General features: G+C 41.5%; 1 protein-coding gene across 1 annotated transcript in view; it reads left to right on the top strand.

Annotated features, from left to right (window-relative positions):
* The window catches only part of ZYG11B (zyg-11 family member B, cell cycle regulator), a 57,452-nt gene that overhangs the window by 29,161 nt on the left and 8,410 nt on the right, over positions 1-19,881 (top strand). Inside the window, exons 4-12 of the mRNA XM_056122282.1 lie at positions 1,328-1,468; positions 1,993-2,169; positions 6,072-6,136; positions 15,606-15,705; positions 15,950-16,000; positions 16,807-16,968; positions 17,070-17,117; positions 18,081-18,278; positions 18,403-18,455. Of these exons, the coding sequence (XP_055978257.1) occupies positions 1,328-1,468; positions 1,993-2,169; positions 6,072-6,136; positions 15,606-15,705; positions 15,950-16,000; positions 16,807-16,968; positions 17,070-17,117; positions 18,081-18,278; positions 18,403-18,455 (995 nt within the window). The remainder of the gene's footprint in view (positions 1-1,327; positions 1,469-1,992; positions 2,170-6,071; positions 6,137-15,605; positions 15,706-15,949; positions 16,001-16,806; positions 16,969-17,069; positions 17,118-18,080; positions 18,279-18,402; positions 18,456-19,881) is intronic.

The raw sequence follows: 19,881 nt of genomic DNA, 5'->3' as shown, positions 1-19,881 counted from the left end.
AAAATGATGCCCACTATTGGGATATAGGGGGAACTGGGTCAGTCTAGTACAGTGATTATAATACTATCTATGAAGGAGGTTTTTTGTTTGTTTTTGGGTTACACCCAGTGGTGCTTAGGGCTACTTCTGGCTTTGCACTCAAACATCACTCCTGGTAGTTTTGGAACAATAAGGGGTGCCAGGGATTGTACCCAGGTCAGCCACATGCAGACCAAGCATCTTACCCACTGTGCTATTCCTCCGGCCCTTAAAGGAGATGTTTTGATAGTACCTGATTGATGGATCCAGTTAGACCTCTCTAAAGACGAGTCTTTTAACTTGAGTTGGGAATGGGAGAATAACAATTAGGCAAAGACAGGAAGATTTGAGTTAGAGAGGAAATGATAATATATTATGGCCTTTTGTTGGGGAAAGTTTTGTTTTCTTGGAAGATGGTAAGAAAAAAGCCAGTGTAGCTGTAACTTTTGCGATTTAGAGGGAGTTATCTTGAGAGGCATATAGGGGAGCTGGAATGACTATGGGGGTAAAATGCTTGACTTGCATCCTGTCAACCCCTGTTTGAATCCCCAGCATCACATACAGTCCTGTGAGCCTGCTGGGTATGACCAGCCTTCATCCCCTCCAGAGAAACAGGTATAGAGGAGGGACTGGGGAGGTCATTCATGGATTAGAGTGTAAACCTTTCGTGTACCCAGTCTGGCTTCAATCCCTGGTACCTTGTGACCATCTGAGCATCACTGGGGGGACCTTAGCACTGACCCACCTGCTCAGTTGATGGAATATTACCTGAGCAGGAGTGGCCTTAGGTCCCCGAAGTACATCTTTGGAGGCTTTCCCCAAGAGAGGGAATATAAAGGCCTGATCATATTGTAGGAACCTTATAGAGAGTGTTCTGTATCTTGCGATTCATTGTAGATGCAGTCTAGAAAGTTTCACCCACAGGTTTATAGTAGGTTTTGAGTCTATCTAGCAAACACCTTCTTAGTCTGTGTGTACTTATTTGGACAGTCTGGAAGGGTTGGAAATTATTCCCATCTGTTTCAAGTCTTTATTTATGTTTTTAGGCCACACCTGGCAATGCTCAGGGGTTACTCCTGGCTCTGCACTCAGGAATTACTCCTGGCAGTGCTCAGGGATATAAGTCATCAGGGATTGAACCCGGGTTGGTCGCGTGCAAGGCAAACATCCTATCCAGTATACTATCGCTCTGGCCCTGTTTCATGTCTTTAAGCGTATCCAAGATGCTAACTATACAGAGGATCTTTACATAAAATTTGAGATTTGATAAGATTATGAAAAGTAATCTTCTGGGTATGTATGTTCAAAGGTATCTGGAGAAGCCAATGAAATTCAAATTGCAGAAGCACTGAAGCGGTACAGTGAACGGGCATTCTTTGTTCGGGAAGCTCTTTTCCACCTTTTTAGCCTGACTCATGTGATGGAAAAAACAAAACCAGAAATTTTAAAGGTAAGAGTAAAAAATTTCATTTGAAAAATTTCGGATTATCTCCCTAGACGATTTTTAAAAAAAAAATAATTGGTTAAAGATCACATTAGTCTTTGATTTTTGTTTGTAACGGGATTGATGATACGATTTCAACTATAGCTTTAGTGAGAGAAGGCAGTTTCATAATATTACTAAAGTTTTATAGTAGTATCATTATACAATGTTAGAAAGTCTCTCAATACTTAACTATCTGAAAAAGCGACAGCCATGATTGCAATGTTTTATCACCTGCTCTAATAGAAAATTATTGGAATTTACTAAGGACCTTTTCATGCCACTTAGAACAGGAGAGAGGGTTGTAGTTCAGTGATAATATGTATGCTTTGCTTGTATGAGACGCAGGGTTTAATTTCAACAACTAAAATTCCAAAACAAAAGCAATTTAAAAAGGAAAGTGTTGTGGATCAGCAAAGAGATATTGCTATATAGAGAAGCCTTATATTTATAATGCCAATTAAGAGAACTGTTTTTGTTTTCTTTTCCAGCTTGTAGTTACTGGGATGAGAAATCATCCTATGAACTTGCCGGTGCAATTGGCTGCAAGTGCTTGTGTGTTTAACTTAACCAAACAGGATCTTGCTGCAGGAATGCCTGTCAGACTCCTGGCTGATGTGACCCATTTACTGCTCAAAGCCATGGAACATTTCCCCAACCATCAGCAAGTAAGTATGTAGGAAGCCGTTTTCAAACAGGGACCAGAGGAATAGTACAGAGGGTGTACGCTTGGCCTATTTATGATTAATCCTAGTTTGATTGTGGGCACTGCATATGGTCACACCACAAGGAGTCACCTCTGAGCACAGAGCCAGGAGTAAGCCCTGAGCATCACTGAGTTTGGCACAAAACAAAAATCAAGAATTATTAAAAATAAAAAAATCCAAATCAGTTTTTTTCAGTGTTTCTTACCTTTTGCTTTTCTCCATACTATTTCACAAATTCTGGAAATTCAAATAGTTTTGTGAACTAGAAAATAATTTTGTGATATGACTGAGTATAGGATAATAGAGAAATGAAAAAGTGGAGTACATTTCCTGCCTAAAAATATTTAAATCTGGGGCCAGAGAGATAGTACAGTGGATTGGGCACTTGCCTTGCATGTGGCTACCTGGGTTCAATCCCCAGCACTGTGTGCGCCCCACTGGAAGTAATCCTTGAGCACAGAGCCAGGAGTTAGCCCTGAGCACCATTTAGTGTGATCCTAAAACCAGGTAAAAAAAGTTTTTAATTCCAAATGTTGGGGGAAATAGAACAAGCCATATAAAATTCATCTTTATCTAAATCTTGAGGCTGTTGTGGTTTCAGCAAACAAGGCACTATTGAGTATTGGAATACAGAAATGAGTAAGGCAGGAATTTTTTGTTTCTAGTAATGTGGTAGACATTACGAAAAAATCTGTCCTTAGGATGAAAACTAATATGTGCTTGAATCTTTTTTTTTTTTGGGTCACACCCGGCAATGCACAGGGGCTACTCCTGGCTCTGTGCTCAGGAATTACTACTAGTGGTGCTCGGGGGACCATATGGGATGCTGGGAATCAAACCCGGGTTGGTCACATGAAGGCAAATGTCCTACCCCTATGCTATCGCTCCAGCCCCTTGAATCATTTTTCTTAACATTCATTTCCTTTTGATTTGGGAGCCATATCCAGTGGTGCTTGGGGACCACTCCCAGGGTCATTTTTGGAGGTTGCAACCCAGCAGTACTTAGGTTCTTATGTGGTGCCAGGGATCAAATCAGGGCTTCCTTGCTGCAAAGCGTGCACTCAGCTCATTGATCTATCTCTGTGTTCTCTGTTTTCTTAACTTTCAATGAGTTGATAAAAAAGTAGGAAGTATTCAAAGGTCCAAATTAAGTAAAAATGAAAATCTGGATTATAGAGTAGGAGAGTCCACCTTCCTCAGTGAAACTGCCAGATTAGTTAACTTTAGGCTTTTGTTTTCATGTTGTATACTGAAGAAAAGCATGACATACTCAAGTGATTTCTAATAGAAACCCCTTTGCATAAAACCATGATTCCTCTTTCCAAATGGGATGTATCCTTAGACGAAGAAAACTGTAGGTGAACCTATAAGGAAACGATATATGTTACTGAAACAGCCAGAGAACAAACTCATATAAAGCAGAAGGAAGAAAATAATAAAGAGAAAGTGAAAACCCATGCAATAGAAATACAGTAGAAGCTGGAGAGATAGCTCTATGGGCTGGAGTGCATGTTTTATGCAGGAGCCCTGGGTTTGATTCCCATACTGCATTGTCCCTGAACACTTAGCAGGACCAACCCCAGTTACCCAGTTGTGAATAGTCCCTGAATGCTGCCAGTGTGCGCCCTGCAGAGAGAGAGAGAGACAGAGACAGAAATGCCGTAGTAAAAATATATATCTTGGATTAGAACAGATGAACAAAGCTGAGTTGGTACTTTGAATATATTAATTTACTGGAAAAATATTGATAATACTGTTCAAAGGAAAGATAGTATAGAGGGTAGGGTCCTCCTAACTGCCAGGAGTGATCCCTGAGTGCAGAGCCAGTAGTAAGACTGGGCATTGCTGGAGGTGGCTCAAAAACAAATATAAAAATAAAACATTTAAAAATTACTCAAGGTGGGGCTGGAGCAATAGCACAGCTTACGGTAGGGCGTTTGCCTTGCACGCAGCCAACATGGCCAACACAGGTTCGATTCCCAGCATCCCATATGGTCCCCTGAGCACCGCCAGGAGTGATTCCTGAGTGCATGAGCCAGGAGTAACCCCTGAGCATCGCCGGGTGTGACCCAAAAAGCAAAAAAAAAAAAAAAATTACTCAAGGACTGGAAAGATGGAAAGATAGTATATTAGATAAGGCCTTGCTTGGATGCAGCTGATCCAGGTGTGAATTCCTGGCATCACATATAAACCCCTGAGCACTGCCAGGGGTCACTCTTGAGCAGAGAGACAGGAGTAGACCCTTAGAACCACTAGGTATGACCCTCTTCTTCCAAAAGACTCAAAAAGGAAGCTGAAAGATAACTTAATAGGCTGAGCATGCAGGAGGCATATTCAATCCCTGGCACTGTCTGGTCCCCTGGCCGCCCATGGGTGCGATCTCCAAGCACAGAACTAGGAATAGTCCCCAGTACTGCCAAGTATGGCCCAGCCCCTTAAGTTCCCCTGAAAGACTCATTAGTGGGAAAGTTGCCTATACTATAAAGGAATTATATAGGTCCCCTCTGCTATTAGAACTAAATGCCGTTAAAAACTACAGTTTCATTAATTTTGCCATTTGGATTGGTATGTGTACAAAGGTACAAGGCAGTACTGCAAAACTGGGATAACTTTGAGTCCCATTTGAAAAACAAATAGAATTTCGCTTTGAAAAGAAGCAGAAAAACTGGGCTTTTATGTGAAAGTGTGGAGCATTCAGTTGCCTGTGACTGGGGTTAAGGATGAGTCAAAATCCATACTGGGTTTAGCAGAGCAGGATGGTTTAAGTTCCTTGATGCCATGTCACCGGGCAGTACTTTCAGCAGTTGCCTCTTCAGAAAACTCAAACGGCTGCCAGAGTGGCAGGAGAATTAATCTTATTTAGTATAGTTTCTCATCTAATGAAAAAAGACAAAATAAGCCTGCATATGCATGTACTAGTAAACATGGTAAGGTACAGGTAAAGGCCCTCCCGTTGATCCTCGATTTGCTCGAGCGGGCCCAGTAACGTCTCCATTGGAGACTTTGTTGTTACTGTGTCTGGCATATCGAATACGTCACGGGGAGCTTGCCAGGCTCTGCCGTGCAGGTGAGATACTCTCGGTAGCTTGCCAGGCTCTCCGAGAGGGGCGGAGGAATCGAACTCGGGTCGGCCATGTTGGCTGCGTGCAAGGCAAACGCCCTACCGCTGTGCTATCGCTCCAGCCCTAGTAAACACGAGTCTAGTGAAAGTCAGTCTTTTAATTGTTTCAGCAGTAGGTGCATAAAATAAATGTAAAAAAATAATTGGTATTTCCTTCCTTCCTTCCTTCCTTCCTTCCTTCCTTCCTTCCTTCCTTCCTTCCTTCCTCCCTCCCTCCCTCCCTCCCTCCCTCCCTCCCTCCTTCCTTCCTTCCTTCCTTCCTTCCTTCCTTCCTCCCTCCCTCCCTCCCTCCCTCCCTCCCTCCCTCCCTTCCTTCCTTCCTTCCTTTCTTCCTTCCTTCCCCCTCCCTCCCCCCACCCTCTCTCCCTCCCCCCTCCCCCCTCCCTCCCTCCTTCCCTTCTTCCTTCCTTCCTTCCTTCCTTCCTTCCTTCCTTCTCTTTTTCCTCCACTCCCCTCCCCCCTTCTCCTCCCCTCCCCTCTCTTCTTTCCCACCTTTGATCAAAAACAGCAGAGTAGGCCAGAAAGTGGTTCAGGGGTACTTGACTATCAAGTACTTGCCCTATCATGTAGCTGGCCCCAGTTTAATCCCTGGCACAACATGCAGTCTTTCAGCATTGCCAGAGACCACCTGTGCACAGAGTCAGGAGTGAACCCTGAACACTGCTGGCTGTGGCCTCAAGACAAAGGGCAGCAGCAAAGCAGCCTGTCATTCAGGTCTCTTTTTCTCCCTTTGATTTTTCAGTTGCAGAAGAATTGCCTTCTTTCACTTTGCAGTGACCGGATTCTTCAAGATGTTCCATTTAACAGGCAAGTAGTTGCCCTAGACTTTAAAATGGGGAAATGGAATTTTAGAAATCTGTCTGGATTATTTCTTACCAGCTAGGATATCCCTGAGGTATAATTAAATGAATGGGGCTATACCTTCTAGAACATTGAGTTTGCTTTCTCTGATTTCGTACGTTGACATTCATGGCAGTTCGGTTCCTGTTTTCGTAGCCAGTTGCTTAAGAATTTATATGGGGTGAACTGGGGAAGGGTCAGTGCTAGAGCATTTGCCTTGAAAATTTGAAACCCTCCATTCCATCTCTGGCACTACTTGATCCACCGTGCACCAAATTAGGAATAAAACCCATGCACCACTGATTGTGACTGAAAAACCAAAGCAGGTGTGTGTGTGTGGGGGGGGAATCAGAAGACAAAAAGGAATTTAATAGGCTTATAGTTTTCCAAATATCCATATAATACTGCGAACTAAAAAATAAATGGAGACATGAAGAGATTCATGCTTTCCCATGATTTTATGATGCAAAGCTGGACTCTGGTCTTCTAGGTTCTAGTTGTTCTGTATTAGTCCTCTCATTATTGTCATTTGATATTTGATTAGGAAGAAACTTTTTCAGCATAGACTAAAGGAGGCCATATAGCTGGAATCCATTGACTCTAAAGTAGTTCCTTGTTTGGACCAAGGAGAGTTTTAGTGCTGCGGGAATTAGACAGTGCTGGGTTTAATGCAGATCTCGTGCATTCAGCCCTTTGAACCATCTCTCTTGTTTTCTAAGGTATTAATATCTTATGGCTAGTGAGCCAAAACAGGTAAATAATTTTATTATTACAGCTCAAAATATAATTTTAGCTTAAAATATAATTTTTAATGGTAGAACTTTGAAAAACATAACTAAAGATTTTATAGAATCTTTTGTCTCAAGTAGCAGTTTTACTCTGCTTTAGTTATCTGATAGTTTACTGTTATCTGGTTACTGCTGGGAGTAAAGTGTGCCATTTATTACTTGAAATATTTTGGGCTGGAGAGGGCTGAAGAGATAATGCAGTGGGCAGGGCATTTGCCTTGCGTGTGATGGGTCCCGATTTTATCCCCAACATTCCATATGGTTTCTCCAAGCCAGGAGTAATTCCTGAGTACAGAGCCAGGAGTGACCCCTGAGCATCACCAGGTGTGGCCCCAGAACAAGACAAAACCAAAAAATTAACTATATATGACTTTATAACTAAGGGTTGGAGAGAGCGCAGGGGAAAGGTACCTTGCATGCAGTGGACCCCAGTTTGATCTGTCACACTGAATATGGTCCTCTGAGCATCACTGGGTATGACCCAAAATTCCCTTCCCAAATAAATAACTATATAACGATATAAAAACACATTCCATATAGATCACTAATGTTGCTTTATAAATAATAATTGAGCATTTATACTGATGGTTGCAATGAAATTATAGGTAGGAAAGACATATTCTCTAAAATCGTACTCACTAAAGAAAATAGTACACTACCCCAGGACTGGATAATAAATATTTTTGCCTGATGTGGCATAGGTTAATTCTGACTTTGAACCCCCAAAACAGCTCTAGACTCTTTGGGGACATAGGTCAGTGGTAGATTGCAGGCTTTGCATATATGAGGCTCTGAATTTGAGTCCTAAAAAGAAAAGAAGAAAGACAGCTATAGACCATATTTAAATAAATAAGTGACTGTGTTCTAATAAAATTTCAAAAACACTTGGGCCCACAGTTCTATCATTGCTATAGAGAGGCTGTAGTCTGTCTACTTTTGAGCCAGTGAACTCTGCTAGAATTAAGCTTCTTTTGTGTTTCGAGTCTGTGATTGGTTTGTCTCTTTGTGCTTAAGTGGATGTATATTTGATGGATGGATAAATGAGTGAACGAGTATAATAGAAAAAATATTTTTTCATAGAAGGGGTGTTGACAGGGGCTGGAGGGATAGTACAGCGGGAGGGCATTTGCCTTGCATGTGTCCGAACCAGGTTCGATCCCCATCATCCCATATCGTCTTTCATGCACAGCCAGGAGTAATTCCTGAGTGCAGAGCTGGGAGTAACCCCTGAGCATTGCAAGCTGTAACCCAAAATGCAAAAATAAAAGGGGGGGTATTGATGGAATGTAGTGGACTGCTAAAGAAGAAAGAAAAGATTGCATATGATTGGTGATCATTAAAGATGTTAGTGAGAATATTTAACATAATAAAGATAACCAATATGTATGAAACACTGGCTGTGGCCGAGCATTGTGTTAGAGTTTACATATGCTTATTCAGACCTTACATCAATTCTGTGAAATTGTTTCTCTTGTAATCTTCATTTTTCAGATGAGAAAACACACAAAAAGGTTTAGTAACTTGCTGGAGATGCTAAGATAGTAAGTAGCAGAATCTAGATTTAATTCAAGACTGACTCTTAAAATCCCTACTTTCTGCATTCACGCTGTGTTGCTTTGAAGATGAGAGCTGTTGAATGAATTGTTTAATGTTTTGAGAACGTTAAAACAAAGGTACAGAAGAAGACATTAATACTACTAGTAAAAATCTTTATCAAAAGCTTGGTATGTGCCAGGTTCTTTACTAAGTTTGAAGTTTTTATGTGGTAACATTTAAACCTTTTAACACTCTCACAGGGCCAGAGATGAAACTCAGTGATAGAGCACCTACCTTGTATGTGTGAGATCCCAGTTCAATTCCTGGCTCTGTGTGGTCCTCCTGAGCAACCCCAGTATTGCTTGGTGTGACCCCAAAACAAACAAACAAACAACAATTCCTATCTCCACATGGTTCCATTTGGAGCAATCCCTGAGCATTGCTTGGTGTGACATAAAAACAAAATCACAAAAAACAGTCTTGGGCTTTAGAGATAGTACGGGAGGTAAAGCACTCTGAATGCTGTTGACCCAGGTTTGAATCCTCAGCACTGCATATTATTACCTGAGCACATAGCCATGAGTAGCACTTGAGAGTGGCCCAGGACCTCCCTTGATTTCTTAAAGGCCTAGATTGTGATTACTTACAAATGAAATTATTTACAGATGAGAAAATGAGATTAAAAGAGCTGAAGGTGTGGGATATGGTTAAGCAGTAAAATGTATACCTTGCATACATGAGAAGTGGATTTGATCCCCAGCACTTCAAAACAAAAAAAGAAAGAAAATGAGATTAGGTAACTTGCCTTGATTCCAAATCTAGTAAATACTGGAGGGTGATTTGAAATTACATGATATTCATAATGACTTCATTGCCTCACATGAGAAAAAAAGCTACTACACACACTGTGTGTGTGTGTGTGTGTGTGTGTGTGTGTGTGTGTTTGTATTTCTGGGCCACGGCTGTGCTCAGGACTTTCTCGTGGCTCTGCAGTCAGAGATTGCTCCTGGTGGTTTTGGGGGACCATATGCAGTGCTGGGATCAAACTTGGGTGAGCCTATGCAAGTGCCCTACCTGCTGTACTATCTCTCTGGCCTAAGAAAATAACTTTATGTGTATTATTAAATTTGTTAAGTTAAACTAGGAATCAACCCTCCAAATTCAAAGAAATTCAGAAACTATTCTCTTCCCCCTTTATTTAAACAATATGGTTTACAAAGTTGTTCATGTTGCATTTGCTACAGGAATTCAATATTCCAACACCAGTCCCACCACCATTGTGACCTTCCCTCCACCATTGTCCCCATTTTCCCAACCAACCCTCAAGCCTGCCCCCTTAGGAGGCACAAAATAATATGTTTGGTTGGGTCTTTTTTTTTTCCTTTGGGGTCAGTCCCAGCAATGCTGAGGGGTTACGCCTCTGCACTCAGAAATCACTTCTGACAGAGTGCTGGGTACCATATGGGATGTTGGGGATCCAACCCTAGTTGGCCACGTGCAAGGCAAATACCCTACTGCTGTACTATCACTTTGGTCCCCAAAATAATTTGTTTTATATTGCTTCTTATAACTAAATGGCTAATGGATTTATCAAAAATAGTTCAGTAAAAGAAAACTTATAAAAGTTGTTATATATCACCGTAGAGTCATTAAGTCCTTGTCTGAGGATTTACTAAACTGTTGTTGAACCCTCTGTGTTAATATTTTCATTTATTGAACTCAGTTGGCTTCTATGTTATTTTCCTATCTAATTTGGTATTCTCCTGCTGGAATGTCAATATTGTAGAGTTTGGGTTCCAGAGTATTTAATTGGGCCAAGAGTTTACAGGGCAGCCATTATGGTATGTGGGTATGGCTTCCTGGACTTCTGGAATGACAGGGGTTGAAAGGAGTGAGGAATTTTTGGCAGTGTGTCATCTCTGCAGAGCTCTGTCATGAGGTGGTGGAGTTGAGCTGTTGGCATGGCAGCAGCTGTGAACTGTGAGTGTGGCAGGGTGGGGATCTGGCCCACCCCCATCTCAAGGGTGCCCCAGAGTTTTCACCTGGGAGATCTGTGTACCCAGAAGTTTCTTGTAGTTGATATCTAAGATTTAATGAGTTTGTAAAGTTGGGATGATGGATGAGCTTACGTAGAAACTGTTCTCTTAACTACTAAGTTATATTATTTTTGTAATTGTGGACATATCTGAGGACTCATCTGCACTGTAGCACTGTCCTGTTGTTCATCGATTTGCTTGAGCGGGCCTAGTAACGTCTTCATTGTGAGACTTGTTGTGACTGTGTCTGGCATATCGAATACGTCACGGGGAGCTTGCCAGACTTTGCCGTGTGGGCGAGATACTCTCAGTAGCTTGCCGGGCTCTCCGAGAGGGGTGGAGGAATCGAACCCAGGTTGGCCAGGCCGACCGCTTGCAAGGCAAATGCCCTACCACTGTGCTATCAGCTACTAAATTATATTATTTTGTAATTGTGAACATACCTGAGGACTCATAAGCAACTTACTGTGCAGTAAGCACAGGGTAGATTGAAGGAAAAAAACAGCAATTCTGAGCAACAGCTCGAGTTCTAAAGTGCTCTGATGGGACCGGATTGGTAGTTCAATCCCCAGCACCCCATGTTGTCCCCGAGCCTGCTAGGAGTAAGCCCTGACCACTGGTGAGAGTGACACCCAAAATAAAAATAAAATTCTGTGAATGATCTCGCCCGCACAGCAAAGCCTGGCAAGCTGCCCGTGATATATTCGATATGCCAAACACGATAGTAAGTGTCACAATGGAGACATTTCTGGGCCCGCGGGAGCAAAGCAGTGAACAATGGGAGGACAGTGACAGACAGTGAACGCAGGAGTAACATCATATCTGAGACATACATTTATTAACAGTGTATGTCACAAACTGAGTAGAAAGTTACAAGTAAAAAGGTTTTGAAAGGACTCTTTGTCCAAAATACCAGCAGTGTTCTTGATCAGAGATAACGTCTTCGGAAATAAAAGGGAGGTGACAGTAAATTTGAGGGAAGTTGCAGAGGAGTAACACACATCAAAGCACTCAGCCAACATGTATTAAGCACTCTGTATGTCTAGCTCTGTTCGGGGTGCTTGGTGTAAAGAGCTTAGCAGAACATGGTTCTCACAGGCCGTGGAGGATTCAGGTGAGCCTGCAGCAAATCAGAATTCTCTGACAGACTTTCTAGCTACTTTCTAGGTAGATGAAATGAGAAGACATTGATAAATTAGGATTAATTTCTCTTAAAAAATTATGAGGAGTGAATTTATGGGCGAAACAATCAGATGTGTGTCTTGCTGTCATCCTGATTTCCTTCCTTATACCCCACTCCACATTCAGTCCTTTGGCAACTCCGCTTATCTCTTTTAAAAGTTCCCAGGGTGGAGCAGGAGAGATAGTACAGTGGGGTGTGGGTATGCCAAAGGGCGTTTACCTTGCAGCTAACCCCCATTCCATCCCTGTTACCCCATATGGTCCTCTGAGCCCCACCAAAAGTGATAAGGAATAAAACCTTGAACACCACTGGGAGTGGCCCCCAAACAAAAGCAATAATTTTTTTTTTTTAAATGTGCCAAGAGGGATTGGAGAAGCAGATCAGGTGTTCACTTGCTTGCTTTGAATGCAACTGACCCTGGTTCAGTCCCTCACACTACATATCTCCCGAGCACTGCCAGGATTGACCCTGAACAAAAAACCAAGAGTAGCCTCTCAGACTACTGCCAGGATTAGGGAGTTGCTCTCTAGAAAAGGGCCTGGAGTTTGAGGATTTATTTTCTTTACTTGAAAATTTTAGTATAGCTGGCTTTCTCTTTTAAGCCAGGTTTTATAGTTGATTTTGTTTGGGTTTGGGGGGGTTACCCAACAATGCTCAGGGGTTATTCTTGGCTCTGAACTTAGGAATTACTCCTTTCAGTGCTTGGAGAACTATATGAATGCTGGGGATTGAACCTGGATTGGCTTGTGCAAGATAAGCACCCTACCTGCTATACCATCTGTCCAGCCCCAGATTTATTTATTTATTTATTTATTTATTTATTTTATTTTTGCCTGCTCCTGGTGGTGTTTGGAACTTACTCCTGGCTCTACTCTCGGGGATCACTCCTGGAGGGGCTGGGGGGACCATATATGGTACTGAGGATTGGACCCGGGTCAGCCAAGTGCAGGGCAAGCACTCTAGCTGCTGTCCTATTGTCCCAGCTCCATTTTAACCAGTTTTTACTTTCTTTCCTCTACATTTTGCCTTTTGAGTTAGACTAAAAGATTTCTCTTGTGGGGAGAAGGGGCACACCCTGCAGTGCTCAGGGGATACTCCTGGCTCTGCATTCAGGATTAGTCCTGGAGGTATTCAGAGGACTGTAAGGGATACCAAGGATCAAACCTGCGTTGACTACCTGCTAGGCAAACACCCTGTGTCTTCCCGTTGTTCATCGATTTGCTCGAGCGAGCCCAGTAGCATCTCCATTGTGAGGATTCTTGTTACTGTGTTTGGCATATTGAATACTCAATATGTAGCTTGCCAGGCTCTCCAAGAGGGGCAGAGGAATCGAACCTGGCTCGGCCAGGCTGGCTGCGCGCAAGGCAAACGCCCTACTGCTGTGCTATCACTCCAGCCCAGGCAAACACCCTGTCCACTCTTTTTTTTTTTTTGTGCTTTTTGGGTCACACTCAACGATGCACAGGGGTTATTCCTGGCTCTACACTCAGGAATTGCCCCGGTGGTGCTCAGGGGACCATATGGGATACTGGGAATCGAACCCAGGTCGGCCGCATGCAAAGCAAATGCCCTACCCGCTGTGCTATTGCTCCAGCCCCTATCCACTGTACTCTTTCTCCAGCCCCAAGACTAGATGATTTCTTTCCTGACTTGTAGTAGCCTCTGATCTCCTCACCCTGCTTTTGCCCTTTCCCTTCTGAACTTTATTTTAAACATAGCAGTCAGAGTAGAACTATTAAAAGCATAAGCTGAAACCAGAGAGAGAAATCAATGGACTTTTGCACATATTTTCCATGAAGGAGGCCTAATTTCAGTCCCCAGCAATGCATTGTACCCTGGGCATAGCCAGAATTATCGCGAGTCTTGCATTTTGTATCCCCCAAATAAAAAAATAATTTAAACTCTGTAAGCCAGTTGATATCAGATATCACCTAGGAATTCTTCCATGACTTGCCAGCTAATTTAGACTAAGAGCTCATTCTTTTTGGGAGTGGGGGTGGGGGTGAGAACAGCAGTGCTCAGGAACTATTTTGGGCTCTGTGCTCCAGGCATCAAGTAGTTTCAGGGATTGAAACATAGTTGGCTGCATACAAGACAAGCACCTTAATCCCTGTACCATTTCTTCAGCCCCTAAAAACTCACTCTTTACTAACTCTACAAGCTAGCTCCCCTGCTCTTCATCAAAACCTCCTAGAAGGCGTTGTGTTAAGTGGACAGAGGTCAAAGGAGAAGGACAAATGCTAAGTGACCTGACTTCTGTGTGGTATATAAAGAAACAGAAAGGAAATGTACAATAGTGAATGAGGACAAATTCTTGCACTCTGACAAGAGAATAAGATTACCAGGGGGGGGGGAATGGAGTGACAGGATGAATTGAACTGAATAACATTAATGCTGCTGTGAAATTTATTTAAAAGCAAAAACCCCTGAAACTTCCTCCAGACATTTTCCCACTTCAGAGTCACCTTGTTTCCTGTTCCCTTTTTGTGCAATGCCTTATGCCTCAGAGAGCCACGTGGCTGACTTTCCCTCCAATTGCAAGTCCTCTCTTGGCAAACCTACATACAGTTTCAGTGATCTCTCTCGTCTCTTGCCCTACTTCTCCCAATTCCACAGTATATGTTAGTTCCTAACTATACCATATATTTTACTTAATCTGCTTTTCAGTCTGCCTTCTACTATCATAATAAGCTCTATGATAGTAGAGAGATTTGGGGTTTTGTTTTTTGAAAGTTGTTAAAACAATTCTTTCCCTAAAATTGTATATCTTTTAAAAACAAGTATATAAGCATTTTAAATAGAAATTTAGATAATTTATGCTGATATATATTTAAATTCACAAGATTTTTTTTTCCTGTTTGCTGCACTATCTCTAACTGCAGGAACAGTGTCTGGCACAAGATAGGTTTTCAATTAATATATAAATGCGACCAAAGTGATAGTACATTTTGTAGGACACTGGTTTTATATGCGGCCAACCTGGGTTTGATACTCGGCAACTCATATAGTTGCCTGAGTCTTTCCAGGAATTATCTCCAAGTGCAGAGCTAGGAGTAAACCCTAGGCACAGGAGGGTATAGAGTCTTTCGCCACCCAAAAAGAAAAAGCAACATATAAAACATGTATATATGTTATGGAGTTCATGCACAATTCAATCAGCTAATCAGTGGCTGAATAAATAGCAGTAGTCCTACATAAAAAAACAAAACAAAAACGTATACATGTTGAGGAAATTTTATTCTTTTTGTTTATTAAGTTTAGTTTTTTTAAAAGAGATTGTTATTAATCTTTGAACTACATCTATGATAAAAGTGCTTATTTTGGTTTACTGAGATAATGTGGGTAGAAATGATGAACACTTTTAAAATGCTAACACTGTGAATGCATTGAGAATAAGCGTTCTATAAAAATAAAGCATGAATGTATGTGAACGAATGGTCTCATTGTACTGCTAAGTACCTAGAAAATAATTAAATTTAAGTATAGAAATGCCCAGCAATAGAGCACTTGCCTTGCATGTGTAAAGCCCTGCGTTAGATTCCCAACACTGGGGGGGAAAAGAAAAAAAAATCGCTGCAGAATAGAAATTGTTCTTGATGAAATACCAGAAGTTTGACCATATTTTCCAGTCTCTAATTTCCTTACAAAATGTTGTCAGAATTTAGAATGAGGCAGAATGCATAATGTGGGCCGGTGGAGGAAGAGTTAGCTATGTAGCTGTCTAAGGAGTAAAGCAGTCCACACAAAGGCACTATCCTGAAACACTAAGCGTGAGTGTTATTTTCTGTCTCGGGAATTTTCCCTTTCCTTGTGGTCTTTCTAATTTAAAGCATCAGTTCCCAAATCGTGCTGGGGACTCCAGGATGAATTCATGAAACCTTCTGTGCTTACAGGTTTGAAGCAGCCAAGCTTGTCATGCAGTGGCTTTGCAACCATGAAGATCAAAACATGCAAAGAATGGCAGTTGCTATTATTTCCATCCTGGCTGCTAAGGTACCTTAACCTTTGTCAAGGATCTTCCTGTGGACAGCTGTTTCTCTTGTAGTTACGGTTTACCCTCAAATCAGTTTGTTGTGAAAGTAGCAAGCCTTTCAGCAAGCCTGTTTATTCAGGCTGCATTCTGTTTTACAGAATTTCCAGATCAGAGATTTTAATCTGACCTTTGAAATCAGTTACATTGGGTGTACTTCACTAGTGACCTCTGGGACATTTACTTTCACTTTCTGCTTGCTTACAGCTTTCTACAGAACAGACAGCACAGCTTGGTGCAGAACTCTTCATTGTCAGAGTAAGTGTGTGATTTTAATGAAACTAGTCGGTAGCATTCATAGTAGTAAAATGTTTTCAGGCAGCTTCCCCCTTTCCTTTATGACAAATTACCCTCTGTGGTCACTTACATCTCAGTTCTAGGTACATAATTTCTCTAGGTACATAATTTTATGATAGCACTCCTGATCATGCTCAGGGGAAGTTCCAAGCTCTGTGTTTGGGTTTCACTCTTTATGGTGCCCTGGGGATCATGTGGTGGTAGAGAATTGAACCTGGGCCTCTTGCATGCTGTGCGTGTTCCTGTCCATTGAGCTATCTCTTCTGACCCTTGTAATAAAGATATGTTGTAACCAACTGAATAAGATGGTTGACCCTGTCTTAATAATTTTGCTTTCTATTTGATAGACAGATTATTGGACTATAGGTATAATTAGAGTAGTATAGAATATTCTATACTTTGGGGATACCGAACAGAGTATTACTCAGGAGTGACCCCTGGGAATGCTTGGGGAACCATGTGTGGTGGTACCCAGGGCTTACTCCTGGCTCTCTGCTGAGGGATCATTCCTGAGAAAATATTAGGAGCAAGATGAGTGCCAGGGACCTAACCTGGATTGACTGCATGCAAGGCAAGCTTTACTACCTGCTGTACTATCTCTCCACCTCTATCCTTTTTATTTACTGAAGGTTAAGTCTGAACGAATAGGCTTTAACAGTTTAAAACATTTATAAGAAATATTTTTAAACTTGAGAGCAATACTAGATTATTTTCGCCACTATTTATAATAACAATTTAATCAGAAATTAATTTGGTTTTTTTTTCAGCAACTTCTTCAAATAGTAAAACAAAAAACCAATCAGAATTCGGTGGACACTACTTTGAAGTTTACTTTGAGTGCACTTTGGAACCTCACAGATGAATCTCCAACCACTTGCAGACACTTTATTGAAAACCAAGGGTTAGAACTCTTCATGAGGGTTCTGGAGGTTAGAATGGGAATTTAGCATGCAATTTTTACATTGATTAATTGATTTGGTCACATATTATATTTGGTTCTTTCAGTAATTATAATTTTTTTTTTTAACAGTCTTTCCCAACTGAGTCATCCATTCAACAGAAAGTCCTAGGACTTTTGGTAAGATGCAAACTTTTCCTGCTAAATTCTAAGTTGTAATTACTTTCTGCCTAGGTTAATAGTTGCAAAAGCTCCCATAAAGGAGGGATGGAGAGAGGAAGGAGGGAAGTAAGGAAGAAGTGAGTTGCTACTATATTTGTAAATAATAAAACACATTCAGTCCAACTAGGTGAAAAAAAGCTTTGTAATAACAATACGTTGGTCTTTGAACTACAGAGGGAGAGAGGTGTCAATTCCTAAGAGGTTGAAAATACATATGCATCTTTGGGGGGCGCTGTACCTTGGGTCCCACCTGGTTGGTGTTCAAAGCTTACTCTTGTCTTTCTATTGGGAGACCAGTCCCCAAGGGGAACCATGTTCAGGTGCCACAGGCCCTGGGCAACTAAGCCTTAATCCCAATAATGTGCGAAACAGATGTGATCAGTTTTTGTTGATTACTAAAATACTTGATGTTTTTGAACACTGCTTTGAATGGAGTAGATTTTTTGGACCAATTTCTCTTTGAGTTTATTATTTGAATATAGCCAGGTGACTGATTTTTATGTGTTGACTTTGTAGCCTTTATTTTAGCTTAATTTCCTTTTGCCATGAAAACGCTTTTTAGTTTGTTGTAGTATCTTTCAGAAAAGAACCTGCCACTGTTTTCTTGATTATCTAGTTTGGGGAGAAACAAAAAGAAAAATCTTTGGTGCAGATATATGTTCAAGTCTCTGTTCTTAGAATTCACAGGAGCAGGGTATGGGGAAAACACAGAGTTAAGGCACTTGCCTTGCAAGTGGCTGACCCTGGTTCAATTCCTGGCACCATATGGTTCTCTATACAGAACTGGAAGTGACCCCCAAGCAAGGGTGAGAGTAGCTCCCCGGCACTGCTTAGTGTGGCCAAAACAAAAGAGAATTAACAGAGCCATTTGGCCATTCATATTACGTACTAATATTTTTATATCTTTTCTTTTTTTTCCAGAATAATATAGCAGAAGTCCAAGAACTACATTCAGAATTAATGTGGAAGGATTTTATAGACCATATCAGTAGCCTCCTACACAGTGTTGAAGTGGAAGTCAGTTATTTTGCAGCAGGAATTATTGCCCATCTAATATCTAGGGGTGAACAAGCGTGGACATTAAGTCGTAGCCAGAGGAATTCTCTTCTGGATGATCTGGTAGGGCCATTTGTTGTTTTCTGAAAGTAGATAAATAACACTTAGAGTGGGAAATGGTCAAAACCCGGTAGTGCAGTAATGTTAAATACAGAGGATAATTCTCTCTGTTATGTTTGTCTTCCAGCATTCAGCTATTTTGAAATGGCCAACTCCAGAGTGTGAAATGGTAGCATACAGGTAATTAACATGATAGTTACTTTTCATCTAGTAACTTTATTTGTTTGGAGATTATTCCTATTACATGTATAATTTTTCCCTCAGACATTTATTAAGGTAGGATTTCCAATAGTATTAATGTTTTATGTACAGTGATACTGTACCTCACTCAACTCCAGAGTCCCTTCACTGATGTCCCCAGTTCTTGTCTTTCCTTCATACTAGCTTTATGTCATGGGGGGACAGGAGTGGGGAGATTTGGACCACACCCCAATGGTACTTCTAGCTTTGTATTCCAGGGTCACTCTTGGTGGGGCTTGAGGGACTTTATATGGTGCTAGGGATCAAAGCCAGGTTCACCGTGCAAGGCAGGCACCTTATCAGCAGTATTATACCTCTGACTCTTCCTCATACTTGTTTTAAAGGAAAAGTCAGGTGAGAACGATAGCTCAGTGGTTTGAATGGTTGGTTTAAAAACTCTCAGCGTTTGGACCATGGTACATGTCCTCTTAATAGCCCTTGAACACCGCTGGGTGTGGCACAAAGAAAAAGTAGAAAATACGAACTGGTGATAATGTTGTTCAGTGGTAGAGCACAGGCTTATGAGAGATACCCACAGAGAGAGGAGGGGTGGAGGAGGAGAGGGAGAGAGGGAGTGGGACGAGAAAGAAAGAGGAAGAAAGAAAGGAAAGAGGGAGAGAGAGGAAAGAAAGAAAGAAAGAAAGAAAGAAAGAAAGAAAGAAAGAAAGAAAGAAAGAAAGAAAGAAAAGAAGAAAGAAAGAAAGAAAGAAAGAAAGAAAGAAAGAAAGAAAGAAAGAAAGAAGAGAGAGGAGGGAGGGAGAGAGGAGGGGGATGAGAGAGATGCTTTTCAGCCAGGGCCTTATTCTGTTTGGAGAATGAAAAAATGAGTCAGACATTTTGTCAGACATTGTGTTGACATACGAGAATCTTATCTTGAGGTAGCAGAGAGAGTACAGGGGTTAGGCACTTGTCTTGCATGTGTCCAACCCCAGTTCAACCCCCAACACTGCATATGGTCCCCCATGTACCATCAGGAGAAGCAGGAGTAAGCCCTGAGCACCTCTGGGTATAGCTCAACCTCCCCTCCCTTCCTCCACTTCCCCCCTCAACTCCCCCCCCATCTCGGAAATCTTAAGTCAGAGTTATGGAGACCAAATATGAGTCAGATTTAATTCACTAATATGCTATAATGCTATGAATGCTATGAAATTAAAGACGAGAGTGTTTTAAGTTTCCTGGAAAAGGGTAAAAGATTTCTAGAAGTAGGGTTTAAGCTGAATTTTGAGATATAATTAGATGCAGAGGATTTCAGGAAGAGGAAACAGTGGATATATTAAAGGTCTGAAACAGGTTAAGTGTTGAGTAGGCTGGAGTAACACCAAATTAGCTTAGAGAAATATTTTGTAAAAATTCATCAAAGTGCTTG

This window comes from Sorex fumeus, unplaced genomic scaffold, assembly GCF_029834395.1.
Source record: "Sorex fumeus unplaced genomic scaffold, SorFum_2.1 ptg000045l, whole genome shotgun sequence".
NCBI lineage: Eukaryota > Metazoa > Chordata > Mammalia > Eulipotyphla > Soricidae > Sorex > Sorex fumeus.
The sequence above is the reverse complement of the archived record's forward strand: the minus strand, read 5'-3'. Positions and strand labels throughout refer to the sequence as shown.